The sequence below is a fragment of the Pristiophorus japonicus genome, chromosome 5 (assembly GCF_044704955.1).
Source record: "Pristiophorus japonicus isolate sPriJap1 chromosome 5, sPriJap1.hap1, whole genome shotgun sequence".
NCBI classification, from domain to species: Eukaryota; Metazoa; Chordata; class Chondrichthyes; family Pristiophoridae; genus Pristiophorus; species Pristiophorus japonicus.
Window position 1 is genome coordinate 142,801,678 of NC_091981.1, and position 22,766 is coordinate 142,824,443.

At 45.8% G+C, this 22,766-nt stretch overlaps 1 protein-coding gene across 7 annotated transcripts in view; it reads left to right on the forward strand.

The window, feature by feature from the left end:
• crppa (CDP-L-ribitol pyrophosphorylase A) overlaps positions 1-22,766 on the forward strand; it is a 717,155-nt gene that overhangs the window by 134,445 nt on the left and 559,944 nt on the right. For all 7 annotated transcript variants that reach the window (XM_070879974.1, XM_070879979.1, XM_070879975.1 and 4 more), the window contains one exon: positions 3,375-3,654. In XM_070879974.1, the coding sequence (XP_070736075.1) occupies positions 3,375-3,654 (280 nt within the window). The remainder of the gene's footprint in view (positions 1-3,374; positions 3,655-22,766) is intronic.

The following is a 22,766-nucleotide window of genomic DNA, read 5'->3' on the forward strand; positions in this document are numbered from 1 at the left end:
GGAAGCCCTGGAACCAATAAAAAAACAATTGGATGCTGCAATGGGATGGCTTTGGGGTCTTTTTGGATGGATGAACTAATCTGGAAATACCTTATGATTTTGAAAGCACCTCTGTTGCTGTCAGTAGAGTCTATGCTTATTTCGATTGTCACTGAAAATCTTGTAACTTTTAAAGTGATCAAAGGGTGATGACACACGGTTACGTGTGATCAGAACTCTCACTGGTTCACGCATAATGTAGAGCATTGTTGCAGGTCAGTTGAGCAAACAAAGAGTTGGAGTGGTGACATTTTATAAAGCTCATTGGACAGAAGGGTAGTACTAAATGACTGGAAGATTAAGTTGTTTCATTGCTTAGAAAGGCCACATGCATGATCTTGATCATTATAGTCCTTTAATCTTGACATTTGTAGTGGATGAAACTGGGGACTATGTTTGGAGAACTGTTAGTTTAACAAGATTTAGATGTAGGCTGATAAGAACAGTAATAATAATGATTTTGGGGTTTACATCAGTGAGCTATGACTGAGATTAAGGGAACTATATCAACTTTCATTAGAAAATAGATTAAGTGGGTCACTAACCTGTTTGCCCCAATTGTTATCATCAATTCATTGGCAAATGGTACTTTCATGGTCAGCTAATGATCCATTGGATTGACACTTTGAAGATCGACTTTGATAAACTAATCTATGATAGGAGGTCAGACATGGGCAACAGATCATACCACAAGGAAAACGACTGTTGCAGTCTGACCAAGCCAAAACAGGGTGAAAGAGAAATTGGGAGGGGAAATGGTCCAAGTTACAAAATTATCAAAGGAAACGGATGTGGAAAAGTTATTTATGTCAAACTAAGAGAAATAAGCAATTTAGTTATAAGCTAAGGAAATGTTGAGCTAAATGCAAGCTAGCTCACATATACAGTTGTTAATTGTTGTACAGATTGCTGTAACAGGCAAACTTGGTTGAAACACTTGGGAAAGGGGGAATGGAACAATTCCTGAATTAAAGTGTGAGTAGATGGATATGAGCTTTGTGCAAAGGGAAAAGGTAATGGGTTGAGTGAGAGATCTAACAAGCTAGGTGGGCTAACTAATTTGTCAAAAGTGAGGAGGTGAAATATTTTAGTTCGAAATCTCAGACCTGGCTTTTAAATGGTAAGACCCAAAATCAATACTTAGTTTAATCATAGAAATTTACAGTATGGAAGGGGGCCATTTTGGCCTATCGTGTCCACGCCAGCCGACAAAGAGCTATCCAGTCGAATCCCACTTTCCAGCTCTTGGTCCGTAGCCTTGTAGGTTACGGCACTTCAAGTGCACATCCAAGTACTTTTTAAATGTGGTGAGGGTTTCTGCCTCTACCAACCTTTCAGGCAGTGAGTTCCAGACCGCCACCACCCTCTGGGTGAAATCTTTCCCCTCAAATCCCCTCTAAACCTCCTTTCAATTACTTTTAAATCTATGTCCCCTGGTTTTTGACCCCACTGCTAAGGGAAATATGTCCTTCCTATCCACTCTATCTGGGCCCTCATAATTTTATACATCTCAATAAGGTCTCCCCTCAGCCTCCTCTGTTCCAAAGAAAACAAACCCAGCCTATCCAATCTTTCCTCATAGCTAAAATTCTCCAGTCCAGGCAACATCCTCGTAAATCTCCTCTGTACCCTCTCTAGTGCAATCACATCTTTCCTGTAATGTGACCAGAACTGCACGTAGTAATCGAGCTGTGGCCTAACTAGTGTTTTATATCGTTCAAGCATAACCTCCTTGCTCTTGTATTCTTTGCCTCGGCTAATAAAGGCAAGTATTCCTTATGCCTTCTTAACCACCTTATCTACCTGGCCTGTTACATTCAGGGATCGGTGGACATGCACTCCCAGGTCCCCTTGTTCCTCCACACTTCTCAGTGTCCTAACATTTAATGTGTATTCCCTTACCTTGTTAGCCCTCCCCAAATGCATTACCTCACACTTCTCTGGATTGAATTCCATTTGCCACTGTTCTGCCCACCTAACCAGTTCATTGATATCTTCCTGCAGTCTACAGCTTTCTTCTTCATTATCAACCACACAGCCAATTTTTGTATCATCTGCAAACTTCTTAATCATACACCCTCCATTCAAGTCTAAATCATTGATATATACAACAAAAAGCAAGGGACCTAGTACTGAGCCCTGCGGAACCCCACTGGAAACAGCTTTCCAGTCACAAAAACACCCATCAACCATTACCCCTTGCTTCCTGCCTCTGAGCCAATTTTTTGATCCAACTTGCCACTTTGCCTTGGATCTCATGGGCTTTTACTTTCGTAACCAGTCTGCCATGTGGGACCTTATCAAAAGCCTTGCTAAAATCCATATACGCTACATCATATGCACTATCCTCATCGGCCTTCATTGTTAACTCCTCAAATAATTCAATTATGTTAGTCAGACACAACCTTCCCTTAACAAATCCATGCTGACTGTCGTTGATTAATCTGTGTCTTTCTAAATGAAGATTTATCCTGTCCCGCAGAATTTTCTCCAATAATTTTCCAACCAGCAAAGTTAGGCTGACTGGCCTGTAATTACTCAGTCTATCCCTTTCTGCCTTTTTAAACAAAGGTGCAACATTAGCAGTCCTCCAGTCCTCCAGCACCACACCTGTAGCTAGTGAGGATTGGAAAATGATGGTATTTCCTCTTTTGCTTCTCTTAACAGCCTTAATTACCAAGTACAGCTATAAGTCAGGTGATTTTAATAAAAGATATATACAAAATGCAAGACAAAGCATGAGGGGGATGCTGAGTGAGAAAGTAATGGAGCCAATGGGTCAATGGGCAATGAATGTATGCAGACCCTCATTAACATGTATTCCATTTAGGTTTACTTTTTATTTCCCAGTTTCGTACACCTGTGATATTGTCTTCTGAATTTTATGCAGGTTTTAGAGACGGAGATAATCTTGAAATTGTTTCACTGCTGCATGTATTGACATTTGCATTTTAATGTACAATATAGCTAAGATATAGCTGAAGTGTTTTGCGATATCAATAGACTTTGAACACCATTAATAAGTATCACCAGGATGACATATTTGGAGTTATGTTGGATTTTATGATGTCTGGAAGTAAGTAGATTTATGTTGTGAGCCTATGGCAATCTCAGAAACAGTAATTATTGACTAATGTGGTTATTTTTGATATCTACATAAATGTCGCAATAATTGTTGAAAAAAACTGCTTCAATCATTTTACATAATTGATCTAGCATTACTATTGTAGTTGACTTGCATGGAGGATTCTTATATCCATGATATTAATTTGATTTATGATTTTGTGAAACATCTTTGCAGTTTCTTTTAAATAAATCTTATTTTTCTTTTGCAGAGTTCACTGGATAAAAGAAATAGTGGTGGTGGTGTCAAAACAAAACTTTGAATTGATGAATTCTATTATAGACTGTTATGGTCATTCAAAGACAACAGTTGTCGAAGGCGCACGCACTCGCCACCAGTCCATTTTCAATGGGCTGAAAGCATTTGTAGAAAATCGACCGGGTAGGGCATGGCTGGAGAAGCCTGAAGTGGTGATCATCCATGATGCAGTGAGACCCTTTGTGGAGGAAGACATCCTGTTCAGTGTGGCCACTGCAGCGAAGGAATATGGGGTATGTAAAATATTGTGATGCTGCTGATGGAACATAGGAACAGGAGTAGGCCATTTAACCTCATGAGCCTGTAACTCCATCCAAACACCTTGGTTCTGTAATGCTTAATAGCTTTGCCTAACAAAAATGATCAATCTTAGTTTTGACATTTTCAATTGTCCTAGCCTCAACAGCTTTCTGGGGTAAGAGTTCCAGATTTCCAGTACCGTCTGTGTGAAGAATTGCTTCCTGACAGCACCCCTGAATGGCCTAGTTCTTATTCTGCACCCTTGTTCTGGACTCGCCCACCAGAGGAAATAGTTTCTCTCTATCTACTCTATCAACTCCTTTAGAAAGATATGTACTAATGGAAAGGTCTGTTCTGTGAAGCATGTTGGTACTTTTCCCCCCCCCCTATATTTCTCCTTTTCTCTCCCAAATGCAGTGACTTGTGTTGAGGTGCAATTCCAGGGGACTGGAAGCCCTCCAGGTGTTCACCCAACTAGCCATTCTTCACATGTGAGCACAGACCTTGAATATTAACAGGTTATTTGACAATGTGAGTCATATAACGAAGCTAGTTTCTATCCTTGTCCAGTATCCACACTTTGCATCATGATCTCAAGGCAGTGATCATGAGCCAAAACCATGAATAACTTCTCCCCCCCCCCCCCCCCCGAACCATGGACAGTGAGGCCAATTTTAGCACTCCTATTGCAGAACTGGGATGAGGTCTACTAACTTAGCACAGACCAGAGATTAAGTCTCTGAGCTTCCTGACTTGTATGGCTCAGTACTACAACATGATGTATGTTCATCTGCTAATTTGGGGAGTCTGCTTTTGATACACAAAAAACAGCCACACTGTAGTTAATGGCTAGAAAATCAAGGTAAGCACTGAGACTAATCTATTAAGAAATAGTTGAAAGAGCTGATGCATTAAATACAATGGCCTTGAATTTCCATGGGGCTTTTCCTGATCTCCGTCTTTAACTCTGGTGGGTGATACATGTGAAAATGGCCATTCTATTTCTCAGGGGGTTCTGTCGAAGTTTTAGTGGACTGGCCTCAGTGCACTGGGTTAGGGAGGGTAAAACTGGCCAGGATTCGCACACCAGTGTTCTATCTAGTGATCCTTGATGGAAATGGCTTTATTTGGAGGTCAGGTGCATTTTGAGCTGGACAGCATGACTAACATGAAGTGCCAATGATTACAGATAAGTCACTGGAACTGATAGTAGTGGGTCTATTTGGAGGTGATGGATTAAGATTATCACACAAAAGAAAACTGCACAACATTGAGGTACGTTGCTTTAAGTGAAAACTGGTGGAGTATTTTACCAATACACTAATTGGGGTCTGCTGTAGATAGTTTCCCTGGGTCAGAGTCGCATTGCCCTATATCTACTTGTACGACAGAGTAAATCGGGGATATAACAATAGCATCCCTTTGTGATCTGGAACAGATATTCATGTCTTTTGCATATGTAGGCTCGTGTGAAGCATAAAAACATGGTCTAGAGCAGTTGGGCCAAATGGCCTGTTTCTGTGCTATATACTCTATGTAATTCTATGTAAAGGTGAGTACGGGAAGAGCTTAACTGTGAATAACACACAAATAATTGTCAGTTGAATGATATACTGGGGGGTGCACGGTGCACTTGAAACTGTACTCCACAAGCACTCAAAACTGTACTCCACAAGCACTCAAAACTGTACTCCACAAGCACTCAGTTTTTCAGGAGGGAGGACGACTGCTGAGAATTTAAGTAAAAAGAGCAACAAAGCAGTGCATATTGACTGACGTGGTTGGGGGAAATGCAAATTGTTTCATCGATCAGGGTAGTATCTATATACTATAAATGATTCAGCATTAATTTTATACTACAAATATATTTCTGTATATAAAGGTTTTCCATTGTTAGTGTTGCCGGAATGTGATTACTTCAGATGCTTTGGACTGATATCAGGGATTTTCAGGGTGAGTTATTGAGGTTAGCTGTGTTCTATGGACGTACCAAACAGAAGGAGAAAATAGGAGGCCAAGTCATGTGTTCTTCTGCAGCTAAAGTTTGCACAGCCAGAGTCTTGGAAGTAGATCACCTTGCTGGTTTCTAGGTTGTGGGTGTTGCTTAGAGCAGGAAAAGCATGGGAAGGGAAGAAAAATATATAAAGAAAACAATTTAGACATTCTCAGCTGGGGATGTGGTATATGCAGTGCTATAATTACCCACAATGGGAAGGAGACTTTCTCTGTGCACTTTGTGTAACAAAACCCATTATTTTTAAATGGGTTCATGATTTTGTTACACATAGTGGCCAGTAAAAAATCTGTTCCAGTATCCCAAGGCCGTGAATGAAAAGTAAGTCCGCAAAGGTTCTCGCTCTTACCAGGGAATGGGGGACTTAAGATATGTAGAGAGACTGGCAAAGCTGGGATTGTTCACCTTCGTGCAACCAACTCTATTAAAACAGATTATCTGGTTTTTATCACATTGCTGTTGATGGGTCATTGGCTGCTACGTTTCCTACACTACAATAGTGACTACACTTCAGAAGTACTTCATTGGCTGTAATGCACTTTGGGAAGTAATGAGATCGTGAATTATGCTATATAAATTCCTTTAAGGGAAGATTTAATAAGAGGTGTTCAAAATTGAGAGGTTTTGATAGAGTAAGAAAGGAGAAACTATCTACTGGCTGGAGGGTTGATAAGCTGAGAACACCGATGTAGGATAATTGGCAAAAGAATCACGGAGAAATTAGGTGACTTTTTTTTGAGTTGTTATGCTATGGAATACACTGCCTGAAAGGGTGGAGGAAGCAGATTCATTAGTACCTTTCTGAAGGAAATCAGATATATAGTTCAAAAAAGGAAAAAATTGCAGGGCAATAGGGAAAGATCAAGGAAGTGGGACCAATTGGATAGCTCTTTCAAAGAGCTGGCATTGGCATGGTGGGCTAAATGGCCTCTTCTGTGCTGCTATGATTCTTGGTTGCTAACCAGTGACCTTTTCTGAAAATCCATTTGTGGATATTGGGCTTGGACAAGTTTATGTTTGGCTGTCCCTGTCCCCGGCCCTCGGTAGGGTAATGATGCATTTAGAAAATAGTCTAGCATGAGGCACTTACTTTAGCAGAGAAAAGGTAATGGAAAATTTGGACGAAGAAAAACAAATGAAGCAGGTTAGAGAGAGATGTGTGGAGAGACTGGAGAAGCTGGGGCTGTTCTCCTTATCAAATAAGTAGGTGAACAGATAGCTAAATTATACTAAATGACCACAGCCCACGTTTTGCTTCACAAATTCACACATATTGGTTTTTATCAAGCCCCGCTCTCCAGCTGTCAAACAACAAAAACACAGATTGCCACAATGAAAAAAATTGGACTATTGCAAAGAGTACACAGATAGGCTCTACCAAAAAAACTTCTCCAGATTGATCAAATACTCCGTTCATGATTGTGAACACCCCTACCAAATCTCCTCATAGCCTTCACTGTGCCTCCAACACAGACACAATGCGCCGAATGTGCTGTATCATTGTATGATTCTATGCTATGGAACAAATCCTATTTTAAAAATCCTATTTTTTGAATTAACTAAAAAGAGACTAATCTTGTTACTGTAGTCTTAAAATTATAGTTTCATCTATGAATGTTCTGTCTATTGCTGGTTTGTTGTGCCATGGAGTGTTTGATCAATCTGGAGAAGTTTTTTTGGTCGAGCCTATCTGTGTACTCTTTGCCATAGTCCATTTTTTTTCATTTTGGCAATCTGTGTTTTTGTTGTTTTATTGATAGTTCATACTGACTCACATTTTAGTTTTTTTTTGTTATGAACATTTCTTGAACATGTGCACAATGGTTTCTGCTAATTCATAGCTGGAGCATCGATTATATCGTATATTCTTCTTTTCATACAGCGACAGTTGGAGAGCGATGCTTGATAAAGGCCAATATGTGTGAATTTGTGAAGCAAAATGTGAGCTGTGGTCAGTTAGTATAGTTTAGCTATCTGTTCACCTACTTTGATAAATAAATCAAAGTTTTAATTTATTTAACTTACTATCGGGGAAAGGGCAGCTCGGGAGTGGGACTAGCTGAGAATCGGCATAGCTCGACGTGCCGAATGGCCTTCCGTGCTGTGGCCATTCGATGATTCTATGATTCTGAGGTGAGAGTATATTTCGAGTATCTGAGCTGTTATGATAGACGTGTACCAAAAGTTAAATTTATCATCTTTTGGTTTATCACATTCATAAGGACTGCATTGCATCCTTATTGTTGAATTGAACATACTTAAATTATTCTCTAAGTAAACTCAAATCTACTTACACATTTACTGTTTCTTCTTCCACCTATTTTTGCTGTTACCTCCTTGCAGGAGAACAATTAGCTTTCCAGCTACAGTGCCTCTCCCCATCAGTCCAACAAATGTTGAGATTAGAATAGAGGTTGCTGTAGCAACTTTAAAGTTGTATTTAACTGCTGGTGCATTGTGCTCAGTAATGTTCTGCTATTAATTATTAGCATCTACATTGTGAGATTAATGGTTTAATTCCTTTGCTTGTTTTCACGTATACGGAAGTATTTATCCTTACTCTCTCCCTTTTGTTCTGCCATCTTTATATTCATGTCACTATATTTCTTTTACTATCAAGTGACTTCAAATTGACGTCCTTTACGTGACACCTTAAGTGCCATTTGAAAATCCATTCATACACCATCCACTGCACTCCCTTAATTTATGCAACTGTGATTTCCTCAAAATAATGCAATTAATTTTCTTAATCATTATCTGCCTTAACAAATCATTACTGACTGACCTTGATTAGGCCAAGCCTTTCGAGGTGTTCATTAATTTCATCCCGTTTCAACCTTTAGAGGTTTATCCACAACCGAGGCAAGAATAACCAGCCTTTTCATTTCATTTCATTTCTTGCTTAGCCCTTATTGAAGAAAGGGGAAAAGGTTAACACTTGTCATCCTCTGGGCCTTTGGTACAATTCCCATTTCCAACAAATTTAAGATAATATTGGCCCAGATTTTGCTGTACTAATAATGATGAGGCTGTCAGTACTCACCGTTATTAAATCTGATGGCAACTTCTGCCGTCTGCACATGCGCAATTAAATGTAGAAATCCAGAAGTTGCAGTCGATGATACCCTGCTCCTCCACAGGCTCTGCTGTTGAAGTCTTTTCTGATGGCATCTGCACAGCGATCACTGTAATGGCGTGAACTTAGGCTAATTACCCACTATTCCCGCTTCGAAGACACATGAAAAAGTTAGGGCTTGTACAAAAAGAAGTAACTGAGTTTTTAACAGTGTCGTAAGTGATAATTGCTGCTGAACAACCTCTCTATCCCTGTCTGTATTGAAACATAATAAAACTGTGGAGTCTCATTTCCTCAAAAGAAAATTAATGTTGCAGATATTTAAAAAAAGTAATTTTTAAAATAGTTTTTCTGTTTTTTTTTATTATGTATCTCCCGTAATCCCATGTATATGTCCCAATCTTTATTTTGCTTCCTGTGCAATGATTTAAATGTAATTTATATTTCCTGTTTTGCACTCTACCGTCTCAGTGAGGATTCTTCAATGTGGCTGAGGAGCTTCTCTGCTTCTTTGTGTGTTCATAGATGCCACAGAATCCCTGCAGGGGACGCCGTGCTGGTTCAGATGGCAGATGAACGGAAGTTTCCGCTGACAAGCCCACGAGAAGTCTCTGGGCAACTGTGTACGAGGTGAAAGGCAAAAGCCGTTCCTTCGCTGCTCAAAGCAAAATCCAGGCCTTTGCCAGTTTACTCCCTAGTCCTTCAAAACGTGGCCAGCAGTGGTTCTGTCGAGTTACTCAGTGATGGACATTCAAATTCTTCACCTAAAGTACGTTCTGTGCCCTTGCATTTGTTACAGCTTCCTCCAAGTGATCTTTAATATTGTGGAGCATGGATTCGTCAGTTATGGGGCTGGTGGTGGGAGTTCATTGACCTTGTTTGACCTGAATTTCATAGTGTTCAGAGCAATGTTCCTTGTAATTTGTTTTGGTGCTGCACGGGCCATTCAAAATACCACACGTGCATTCGAAAGCCAGCTGCGCAGGATCCCTGGAGTGCCTGCACAGCTTACAAGGAACATTGATCCAGAGTCAATATTGAGGGCTCCAAGTGCCATTCACACCTGAACTCTCGTGGGTCTACCATGCTGGTGGGACAGGACATGACCAGGGTTGATGAAGGAGGAGTCTGGTATGTTGACTTATGGATATGATTCTGTCAGTATGACAATGTCAGACCAATGCTTGACTACTCTGTGGGACAGCTCTCCTATCTTGGGTTGACTGGACTCCGATTGCCTTAGCCATATCCTGGTACCATGCCTGATAAATTGCTCATCAGTTGATCAGATTTTCTTTTATTACTAAACTTGTTTAAAACTGAGTGACTTTATTTGTCACATCAGATGGTATTAACCGTCAACCGTGTAGTATGGGACTGGAGTCACACTTAGTCCTGACCAAGCCGGCTCCCTTCCTTGAAGAACATTGGTGAACCAGTCGGGTTTTACGCTTATTTTTCTAGTGCTAGGCCATAAATTGCTAAATTATTTAATTCAGTTTCAGAAATTACTGTTTTTGAATTTGAACTGTTGGGATTTGAACTCTCAATCCCTGGACTTTCTAGTCCAGTGCCATATCCATTAGGGTACTGTAGATATTGAGTGCACCAGATGGCTCATCAATTGTTCTGAGAAAATCACAGGCACTTTAGTTTAATGCATAACATTATTGGTCCAAAGTCCACCCGAATGCAGCTAAGCATTACATTCATAGATTGATCTTAATGCTATGACACTTAGGAGGTGAAATTGCCCCACGCCCCGATTGGGGGCAGTAACCTTCCGGGGCCGGGTCTTTAATCACCTGGCCCTGAAGTCCCGCCCCCGACGCGGAATTGGGCCTTACGTCCCTCAAAGGAAGCGGAGCGTTGTCTTCGGCACTCTGCTTCCTTTGAGGGGCGCTCCCAGGGCGGTAGCACGGCATTGAGTCCAGTGCGATGCGGATGTTCCACGTGGCGCTGATGCACTATAACGGCCCTCCCCTTCAATTAAAGGGGAGGGCCACTGCGCACTTTGCATGGCCCCATTGGTGGCCACCAGGGATGCGTGAGACCCCCCAAAATGGAGTGCCGAGCTGTATGATGGAGGCTCGGTCCACATTAGGCCGCCATGGTCGGGCCGACCCAAGAGTCGGCCGACCAACAAAGGTGGCGGCCCAGGGAGCTGCAGGGCTCCTCTTCAAACAGTGTCCCAGGAGCGGATTTCCGCCTGCTTCGCGACCGGCAAAGCTGCCATTGACATCCGCCCATGCCAGCCTCGCGGCCCGCGGGGCAATTTCCCCCATGGAGCTTTAAGAGGTCAGCATGAGGGGGTGAGGGGTCACCACGCACGGTGATGATATGGCCTGGGTACCAACCGCGGGGCCCGGCGCTGCGATCATCGCCTCCCAAACCTCCGGGGCAATTTCCCTGGAGGTGCTAACAGGGCTCTAAAAAGGGGAAATTTCGCCTCTTATTCCATTATAAGCCATAAGTAAGTACATACTCACGATTCGGCACTCCTCACCTGGGTCAGAAGCTAGGCCCTGTTCTCTCAAATTGGCAGTTAACTAATCTTGCACTCTCCCTTATATGGCCATTTTGCTGTCCATATTAGGTCTTGTTTTTGTCTTCTCCAGCTCCATTGTAACACATGTCATCCAATGGACCTCTTTTCACATGACTTATGATGGTACGGAACTACAGCAGCTATGGAGTCTATGAACTCATCCCTTTTTGGTGTGGAAGCAGGTCAGCCTCGATACGAGGGACTGCCTAATACTATACTATTCTTATCCATGCTCTGCAAGGTGATCATTCTTCTCTCAGACCGAACTCATTTCTCATTGTCCAGTATTTTCTATTACCCCTAAACCTCAATTGTGTTAGTATATTATTACTTATGTATTATTAATGTAATCATGCTTCTTCATTGTTTATTCTAAATTCAGTTTGAATTGTGGTTAACCATAGACTGTCACATCTGCTTCTGTTTCTACTTTCTGAACCTTATCTTCCTGACTGGCTGGTGTTTGCTCAAACATATTTTCCCATGGCTTTCGGTCAGCAGACGTCTGATAGGCTACGTGACCGGATGCATGTACTAACTCAGATCAACTTCTCTTCCCCATGATATCAGTGGTAACCATTTTGTCATTGTTTAATGCTAACACCTATATTCCGTCATTCCATCAGTACCATTTTAATGGAATGCAGTAGTAACTTATTCCATAAGTCTATTACCCTTGTGTTAAAGATAAGTTCTATCTGACTTCCCTCTTTAATCCTCATGTCCTGATTTTTATTTTGTATTGACTGGTATATAAATCTTTTGCCACTGAGAAATTTGCCCAAATCAACTTTGTCAATCTCCATAATAATTTTGAAACTCAAATTGAAAGTCATACCATTGGACTCCTATTGCCAACATAACAGTCAGTGCATTTCAAAAGTAAAATACTTTGAGATCTTTCACAAGATAAGGTGTTATATAGATGCAGGTATTGTTTTATTATTTTATTGTAACTGAGTTCCTCAAGCAAAATGTTTGCAGTAGTAAGTGAATTGTTGAGCTACTATCTATTGTATACAATGGCAATGTTTCATATAAAACTAATCTATTTTTACAGTATTTCCGTATATATAATACCCTATTTTTACACAAGCTAGTGGAGGAATAGTGCAGTGCAACTGAGTAGCATCACCTGTAGTGTATATTTTACACAAAGAAAATGCTGTTTTCTCACATTTTGGTATTGATACTAAATTTTATATCTATTATGATTGATTAATGTTCATTAGGAAGTTAAGCAGCAAAATAACTAAGAACCATATCCTCAATTGTCAATGCACAGGTCCAATATTGCTATTCAAACATCTTGTAAAAATGAGCCCTTTCTAAGGTCAGCTTTTATTATTACATCAGCTGTTCCAGTACAGCTACTACACTGGCATCTACCCGACAACGTGGAAAACTGCCCAGGTATGGCCTGTCCACAAAAAGCAGGACAAATCCAATCCGACCAATTACTGCCCCTTCAGTCTACTCTCAATCATCAGCAAAGTGAGAGAAGGTGTCGTTGACAGTGCTATCAAGTGATACTTAAAGAAAAAGAAAGAAAGACTTGCATTTATATCGCGCCTTTCACGATGACCGGACATCTCAAAGTGCTTTACAGCCAATGAAGTACTTTTGGAATGTAGTTGCTGTTGTAATTACTCACCAATAACCTGCTCACCGATGCTTGGTTTCGGTTCTGACAGGACCACTCGGCTCCAGACCTCATTACAGCCTTGGTCCAAATATGAACAAAAGAGCTCAATTCCAGAGGTGAGGTGATGGTGACTGCCCTTAGCATCTAGGCAGTATTTGACAGAGTGTGGCATCAAGGAGCCCTAGTAAAACTGAAGTCAATGGGAATCGGGGGGGAAAACTCTCCCATGGCTGGAGTCATACCTAGCACAAAGGAAGATCGTTGTTGTTGCTGCAGGTCAATTATCTCAGCCCCAGGACATTGCTGCAGGAGTTCCTCAGGGCAGTGTCCTCGGCCCAACCATCTTCAGCTGCTTCATCAATGACCTTCCCTCCATTATAAGACCAGAAGTGGGGATGTATGCTGATAATTGCGCAGTATTCAGTTCCATTTGTAACTCCTCAGAAAATTAAGCAGTCCATGCCCGCATGCTGCAAGATTTGGACGACATTCAGGCTTGGGCTGATAAGTGGCAAGTAACACTCGCACCACACAAGTGCCCGGCAATGGCCATCTTTAACAAGTAAGAGTCTAACCACCTCCTTGATATTCAATGGCATTATCATTGCCAAATTCCCCACCATCAACATTGTGGTCACCATTGACCAGAAACTTAACTGGACCAGCCACATAAATACTGCGGCAACAGGAGCAGGTCAGAGGCTGGGACTTCTGTGACGAATGTCTAACTTCCTGACTCCCCAAACCCTTTCCACCATCTACAACGCACAAGTCAGGAGTGTGATGGAATACTCTCCATTTGCCTGAATGAGTGCAGCTCCAACAACACTTCGGAAGCTTGACACCATCCAGGATAAAGCAGCCCGCTTGATTGGCACACCATCCACCACCTTAAACATCCACTCCCTTCACCACCGGTGCACTGTGGCTGCAGTGTGTACCATCTATAAGATGCACTGCAGCAGCAACTCACCAAGGCTTCTTCGGTAGCACCTCCCAAACCAGTGACCTCTATCACCTCGAAGGACAAGGGCAGCAGGCGCATGGGAACACCATCACCAGCAAGTTCCCCTCCAAGCTACACACCATCCTGACTTGGAATTATATTGCCATTCCTTTGTCATCACTGGGTCAAAATCCAGGAACTCCCTAACACCACACAGACTGCAGCGGTTCAAGAGGGCGACTCACCACCACCTTCTCGAGGGCAATTAGGGATGGGCAATAAATGCTGGTCTTGCCAGTGATGCCCACGTCCTGGAAGAAATTTAAAAAAAAAAAAATGTTTCAATACAGACAGGAAGGCATAGTAGAGACATGTTTCTGGTATCGGGGGCTGGATTTTCGGCTTTTTATGTTTCCGCCCGTTTTCGGGCGCAATTTGGGCGGAGCATAAAATTTAACGGCGGGATAACGTTAGCGCCAGAGCAAGGAACTTTCGGCGAATGAATGTTCACGAGGAGCATTAACTCCAGTGTTGTACCACAGACTTTGTGCGGCGGAGCTGAAAGTACTGGCAATCTGCTGTTTTGCGCATGCGCGATTTTTATTATTTTTTTTCCCGCGCTTCTGCTCTTGTCTCCTGTCGCAAACGCTAATGCAGGACGCGGCTACTTCCTATGCGTGCATGCGCAGTACAACCGGGGTTGAATCAGCCATTTCACATTTTTCATTTGATCATGGAGGAGGATGATTACAGACAGCCTGCTCGGCAATTCAGCCACAAGGCTAATGAAGCTCTAGTGGAGGCTGTGGAAAGAAGATGGCAGGAGTTGCATCTTTGGGGTGGTTCGAGATCACTGCCATTGATATTTAAGAGGATTTGGAGAGAAATTATTGAGGAGGTCTCTGCCTCGGACATTGTGGTGAGGACTGGCACACAGTGCTGAAAGAAATGTAACGATCTCACCAGGGTTTCGGAGTGAGTACCATTTTCATTCATACACTCTTTCATTACTTCAAGGATAAATTAGACACACTATTTGTTTTCGTACTGTTGGTGCCTCTCAGCACTCTGTGGGTTGCCTCCGAAAATGCATGACACATAGGTAGGCTTAGTTCAGCATCCTATTTGCCATGAATGATCGTTACACATTATTAAGATTGCTTTATGAGATCTCATAAGATGGCTTCCCACTTTGATGTCCCCCTGATGAACCATGTGCAACTTCCATGGCCATTAAACAGAGGACTCTATTACATTCAGACAGTATGGTATAAGTGCTTTGGTAGCTATCTGTGCCACAAGAGCAGATGGGACCCTCTTGTAACCATTCCCATTTTCATTTTTGCTAGCAAAATCGTCTCATAATCATCGTGAGCAGGTGCGGACAGGCAGTCGTCCGCCTCAGACCCTGCCACTCACGGACATCGAGGAGAGAGTGGTAGGCCTCATCGGTGCCACAGGTCGGGCAAGCTGCCATTGGGGGCGCTGACCCCCGCTGGATACTGAGGGTAAGTCCTGCACACTTCCTGGGAAAGGTTAGGGGAATGTCCTGCGATGCTTCTGGACTAGGGTTGGGGTAATGTCCTGCATTGTCTCTGGACTAGAAATAATGGAGGAGCACCGGTCCTTCAAATGAGCCTGTGCTATATGACCTTCCTCATGTCACCGTGCCCTCTCTCCTGCTGCTAACCACTCGTCTGTTGCTTTCTACTTCCAGATGACCAGTCACAGGTGCAGCATCTCTCAAGGGATCATTCCACGTCAGGCCATCATCTGGAGGAAGAGGAGGATACCGATGAGCCGACTCCAGTGCAGCATCATTTGATCCCTGCTCCTCTACCGGCACTCAGCTCCTCTGAGGACGATGCGATGTTCCCTGGGTTTGAGGAATCCGAGGCTCCTGGGACCAGTGGCGTGCAGCAATGCAGTGCTGGGGTTGAATCCCGCAGGCCATCTATCCGGAGGGTGCGTCCTCAAAGTCGGTCTGCTGTCAGACAGGCAGACGTGGAACTGGACATGGTGGGAATGTCCATGGGGAGCATCCAAATCTGCTGCCAGTTCCTTGATGTCTTGGGTAGGATTCCCACAAGCATTGACAGTTTGAAAGCGACCATTACGGAGGTAGAGTCGCAGATTGTCAGTGCGAACCGTGATATCAGCAAGGCCATCAATGCCCATACGAGGCTGGTGGCCTCAAGCAGTGACGCTGGAATCCCGGAGAGTGTAGTGCGAGCCCTAGCAGAATATGGCGCATCACAGGCACAAGCTCTGCTTCAGCTTGGACAGGTGATGCAGTCCATGCCTGCCTCCATACTCTCTGCGTTCCCCACTGTCACACAGGTAAGTGACGGTTCCGAAGCAGGCCAGCAAGGCGTTAGTTTACATTGTGCTCTGATTGCTAGGGACCAGCCCCATCGATGACTGAGTGGCTCCAGGGATATGGGAGGTGGTGTCATTCCTCCGGATGACAGCATTCCATCCCCCCCCCACCTACTTAGTCGCCAATCAAGCATCAGCGAAGGTTGTCACCCAAACCACCTGTGACTGGTGATGTTGATGAAGAGGCTAGCCAATCAGAAGCCAGGCCTTCCACGCCACGAGCTGGTCCAGTGCATCCCCAGATGCCATCTCTCCCCCCAACATAGCAGCACTCTGGAAGCCTTACAACACACCATCTTGATGCCACTTTGATTTGGAGCAGCAGGCAAGGGGGGTGGGGTGTGGGGGGGCGGAGTTGATGAAGGGAAGGGGGGCAAAAGACAGTGGGAAAAATAGTGGAGCAGGAATTGATGTTGCTGGATTATGTTAATGCTGGATGCATTGTATATTATGTTACAGTATCATTATGTTACAGTACAGATGCAGCATCAAAAATTCGGAGTTCCAGAATCCGGACTCCAGACCGATCGGTGGGAGGGTCGTCCAGAATCCGTAAAATGTTCCGAAATCTGGACCCATCGACCTTGCCGACCTCTGGGCCCCACTGCTGCCTGACCTCTGACCTCACCTCGACCTGCTCGCCGCTGCTGTCCTTACCTCGGGGCCTTGCCGCCGTCCCGCCCGAACACCTCTTCCGCGACAGGGCCGGCCTGAACACCACCTCCATGCTGGGGCCCGCCCAAACACCTCCTCCATGCTGGGGCCCGCCCGAACAGCACCTTCATTGGGCGGCGCCTGGTCGAACATCTCCTCCCTGGTGGGGCCTGCCCGAACAGCACCTTCGGGGCCCACCCGAACACTTCCTTGGCGGGGCCCAGACAGTCTCTACCCCACCCCCTTTCTGACGTTCTGAAATCTGGAAATACCTGAACCTGGGCTCGGGTGTTTCCGGATTCGTGATGTCAGAAAGATGATTGAAAGTCTGGAAAACACCGTAATCCGGAACAGCCTTGGTCCTGAGGGTTCTGGATTCTCGACGCTGCACCTGCATCACACTGGATTATTTTGTTGATGCTTCTTGATGTTCTGATAATGTTGCTGGATTATCACACTGCAGGATTTAGTTCATTTTATTTTATTTAAGTCTCACAATGAAGGTTACAAAGTTTACAATGTTCAATACATTTTTTCTTTACCTTAACCATTTCTGTGTAGTGTGTCATTTGCAGAATAAGAGAGAGAATAGTCAACATGGTGGGATAGAGTGGCCAGGCAATGGTCAAACGTGCCATTCACTCTTCAAGCAAAGTGTTTAATTATGAGCTGCCGATGTATGGCTTTTGCAGCGGCAAAATCTCCACGATGCATCCCCTGTGGTGGTGGTGGCACGGGTTCCTTGCCAAACTCCTTCCTCCACCACCTCTTCCCCTTTCTCCTGAGGTGGTCCTGCAATCCCCGTTGGCAATTCCTGTCCCCTCATGATGGCTAAGTTGTGTAGCATGCAGCACACCACAATTAACTCCGAGACCTGCTGAGGGGAGTATTGCAGGCAGCCTCCAGAGTGGTCCAGGCATTGGAAGCACTGCTTGAGCACTCCAATTGTCTGTTCGACGATGTTGAGTGTGGCTGCATGGCTCTCATTATAGCGATGCTCGGCTTCTGTCTGAGGGTTCCAGAGGGAGTCATGAGCCAGGTAGCGAGGCTGTAACCTTTGTCCCTGAACATCCAGCTCTGGCTTTGTGGTTGATGCTGGAACATACGTGGGACAGTGCTCTCACACAAGATGAAAGCATCATGGATGCTCCCTGGATATTGGGCATTGACTGCCATGATGCGCTGAGTATGGTCGCAGACGATTTGTACGTTCAGGGAGTGGAATCACTTTCGGTTTCGGAAAACCTCAGCATTCTGTAAAGGTGATCGCAGGGCGATATGTGTATAGACCGTGGTGTCCCTGCACCTTGCTACTGAATCACACGAGGCACGTACTGCAGACACGGTCACGGCGTGACCTTTCTTTATTCCCAGGACCAACAAGTGATGACCCTGTGTGGGACCTCCCTTTAAATACCTGAGTGCCCAGGTGAGGAGTGTCTCCCACAAGTTCACCCCCCTGTGGTCAAGGTGTGCACTTCCAGGACATATATACCATGTACAGTGTGGTTGCATGAAGGTTACAGTTACATGAAGGTTACAGTTGTATGAAGGTTGCATAGATGACATCACCTCCCCCCTCATGTCTTTTTGTGTCAAAGGGCTGACCGTCTTTCAGGCGGTCGACGCTCTCTCGTGGAGCGCCGCAGATGGGGCCCTGGTGGCTGAGCCTTGGCATGCATCTCTGTCACCTGAGGTGATTCCGGCCTGTCCGGGCTGGCCGCAGGGACTGTGCATGTTGGTGAATGTCCTTGTTGCTCGACCACTGGCAGTGGTGAGGGTAACATCTCATGCTCTTCCTCAGGTTCCTCAGTGTCTAAGCTGAACCTTTTCTTTACTTGGTCCAAGTGTTTTCGGCATATCTGCCCATTGTTGAGTCTGACCACTATGACCCTATTCCCCTCTTTGCCAATTACGGTGCCCTCAAGCCACTTGGGTCCCAAAGCATGGTTAAGAACAAATACCGGGTCATCAATTTCTATACACCTCCCTCTTGTGTTTCGATCATGGCACTCGGTTTGGGACTGGTGCGTTTCCTCAACAATGTCTACCAGGGCTGGATGAATGAGGGACAGCCGCGCTTTAAGTAGTTCCGCTGGCGGGACTCTTCGCTCACAGGACCTGTAGGCCAGCAGGAGGCGCGAGAGGGGGTGCTGAAGGGAGGGTCCTTGGATACGGAGCATGCCCTGTTTTATGACTTGGACCGCATGTTCCGCCTGGCCATTGGAAGCCGGCTTGAATGGCGCTGTCCGGACGTGTTTGATGCCATTACCCGACATAAACTCCTGGAATTCATGGCTGGTTAAGCACGGGCCTTTGTCGCTGACCAGAATGTCCGGCAAGCCGTAGGTCGCGAAAACCGTGCGCAGACTCTCCACTGTGATGGATGTTGTGCACGAGTTTAATATGATGCACTCGATCCATTTTTAGTATGCATCGACAACGATCAGGAACATTTTCCCCATGAACGGGCCCTCATAGTCTACGTGAACGCGTGACCATAGCCTGGTGGGCCAGGACCACGGACTGAGGGGGGCCTCCCTAGGGGCATTGCACGTCGTGCACCTGCGAACCCAGTGTTCCAGGTCTGAGTCAATTCCCGGCCACCATACATGTGACTGGGCAATGGCCTTCATTCGCATGATGCCAGGGTGCTGACTGTGGAGTTCCCTGATGAATGCTTCCCTCCATTTCTGGGGCATGGCTACCCGGCTGCCCCATAGCAGGCAGTCGACTTGGATGGAGAGCTCATCCATCCGTCTGTGAAACGGTCTGACCTCTTCGGGGCACACCCCGTCTGCGGGTGCCCAATCCCCAGTCAGAACACATTTTTTTATCATGGACAGGAGGGGGTCCCTGTTGGTCCAGATTTTGATCTGGAGGGCTGTGATGGGGGAGCCTGCGGTGTCAAAAGCCTCAACGGCCATGACCATCTCAGCGCTTTGCTCCGACGCCCCCTCAGTGGTGGCCAGTGGGAGCCTGCTGAGCACGTCAGCGCAATTCTCGGTGCCTGGCCGGTGCCATATGGTGTAGTCATACGCAGCTAGCGTGAGGGCCCACCGCTGTATGCGAGCTGACGCATTGGCATTGACCGCCTTGCTGTCGGACAACAGGGATGTTAACGGCTTGTGGTCCATTACTAGCTTGAACCGCCGACCGAAAAGGTACTGGTGCGTCTTTTTCACACCGTAAACACAAGCGAGTGCTTCCTTTCCGACCATGCCGTATCCACGCTCTGCCTGGGAGAGCCACCTGGAGGCATAAGCCACCGGTTGGAGTCGGCCATCATCATTACTCTGCTGCAACATGCACCCAACCCCGTAGGATGATGCATCACACGTTAAAACCAGTTTTTTACAGGAGTCGGACAAGGTCAACAGCTTGTTAGAACAAAGGAGGTTTCGCGCTCTATTGAAAGCCCGTTCTTGACCGTCCCTCCAAAACCATTCACAACCTTTATGCAAGAGCATGTGTAATGGCTCCAACAGTGTGCTTAAGTTCGGCAGAAAGTTCCCGAAATAGTTCAAAAGTCCCAGGAATGATCGCAACTCTGATGTGTTGCCGGATCTGGTCGGCCAGCGAATCGCCTCCGTTTTAGCTTCGGTGGGCCGAATCCCGTCTGCGGCAACTCTCCTGCCCAAAAACCTGACCTCTGGGGCCAAAAACATACACTTGGGCTTTTTCAACCGCAAGCCTACCCAGTCCGGTAGGCCGTAGCACCTCCCCCAGGTTTTGGAGGTGTTCCTCGGTGTCTCGACCTGTTATTAGGATGTCGTCTTGGAATACGATCGTTCCAGGAATGGATTTAAGCAAGTTTTCCATGTTCCTCTGAAAGATAGCGGCCGCCCAACGAATGCCAAACAGACACCTGTTGTAGATAAATAGCCCCTTGTGCGTCGTGATGGTGGTCAGAAGCTTGGATTCTTCAGCCAGTTCCTGAGTCATGTAGGCCGAAGTGAGGTCCAACTTGGTGAACAGCTTGCCACCTACCAGCATGGCAAAAAAGTCCTCCGCTCTCGGAAGTGGGTATTGGTCCTGCAGTGTCACTCGGTTGATGGTGGCCTTGTCGTTGCCACAAATCCTGACCGAGCCATCCGCTTTGAGAACAGGAACGATGGGGCTTGCCCAGTCACTGAATTTAACTGCCGAGATTATGACCTCTCTGAGCAGCCTGTCCAATTCACTTTCAGTTTTCTCACGCATCGCATACGGCACCGCTCTGGCTTTGTGGTGCACTGGTCTGGCGTCCGGGGTGATGTGTATAATACTTTGGTGCCCTTGAAAGTCTCGACACCTGGTTGAAACAGTACCCCGAATTTCTGTAGGACCTGTGAGCATGAGCTTCGCTCCACAGATGAAATGGCGTGCACATCCCCCCCCATTTCCAGTTCATCTCGGCTAGCCAGCTCCTCCCCAAAAGTGCGGGGCCGTTTCCTGGGACAATCCAGAGTGGCAGCCGGTTCTCTGACCCATTATGTGTTACAACCAAGTTTGCACTGCCTAGCACTGGCATGATCTCCTTGGTGTACGTCCGTAGCTGCATCTCAATGCGTTCCAGTTTTGGCCAGCTAGCCAAAAGTCTCTCAAATTGTTGGGCACTCAAAAGGGACTCCCTGTGTCCAGCTCCATGTGCACCGGGGATGCCATTCAATAAAACTTTCATCATCATGGGTGGCGTTTTGGTATATGAGCTGTGGATGTCAGCCACATGAACCTGCTGAACTTCAGCATCCATGGCTTTGCCCCAAGCATCATCCTGCATTGCAGACCCCTCGTCTGGTTCCTCTGTGTCGTAGATTAGCCTCGCTGCAGCCTTCCTGCACATTCTGGCCAAGTGTCCACTGATGTTGCAATTCCTACAGATAAATTGCTGGAACCTGCAGCTTTTCGCATTTGCCTGAATGAGTGCAGCTCCAACAACACTTCAGAAGCTCGACACCATCCAGGATAAAGCAGCCCGTTTGATTGGCACTCCATCCACCACCTTAAACATCCACTCCCTTCACCACCGGCTCACTGTGGCTGCAGTGTGTACCATCTATAAGATGCACTGCAGCAGCAACTCACCAAGGCTTCTTCGGCAGCACCTCCCAAACCAGTGACCTCTATCACCTTGAAGGACAAGGGCAGCAGGCGCATGGGAACACCATCACCAGCAAGTTCCCCTCCAAGCTACACACCATCCTGACTTGGAATTATATTGCCGTTCCTTTGTCGTCACTGGGTCAAAATCCAGGAACTCCCTAACACCACACAGACTGCAGCGGTTCAAGAGGGCGACTCACCACCACCTTCTCGAGGGCAATTAGGGATGGGCAATAAATGCTGGTCCCCACACCTCCAGCATGAGCTGAGGTTGTTGTTAACAAAAGGACTGTTTCCAGGCATTCCTCTCTGATTGTCCCTTTGGTTGTTTCTAAGCGCTCTGATGGTGGGTGTCAATGGTCCCATCATGGGACGCATTGTTCCTCGAGATGGCCTGAATTGCCGATCCCCTTTCCATTGTCCCTGTTGCAGGCCTACCCTAGCGTTTGTTGCTGCCTGGCCGGTTTCAAAATGCCCTTGCCTGCCTGTGGGGCCCTGAGCTGCGTTCACAATGATAACTCCCTGGTCCATCGCCACGTTGGAACCAGAGCTGCGCGCGTAAATTTGCTTGGTCTCCTCTTCCCCTGCCATGACGGTCTGAGCTATCAACGCCGCCCCTTCTAAAGTCAAGTCCTTGGTCTCTATGAGCTTCCTGAAAATCCTGGCATGACTAATGCCCTCAATGAAGAAATCCCTTAACATCTCCCCCCTGCAGGCGTCTGTGAACTTAGAGACTGGCCAAGCGCCGCAGGTCCGCA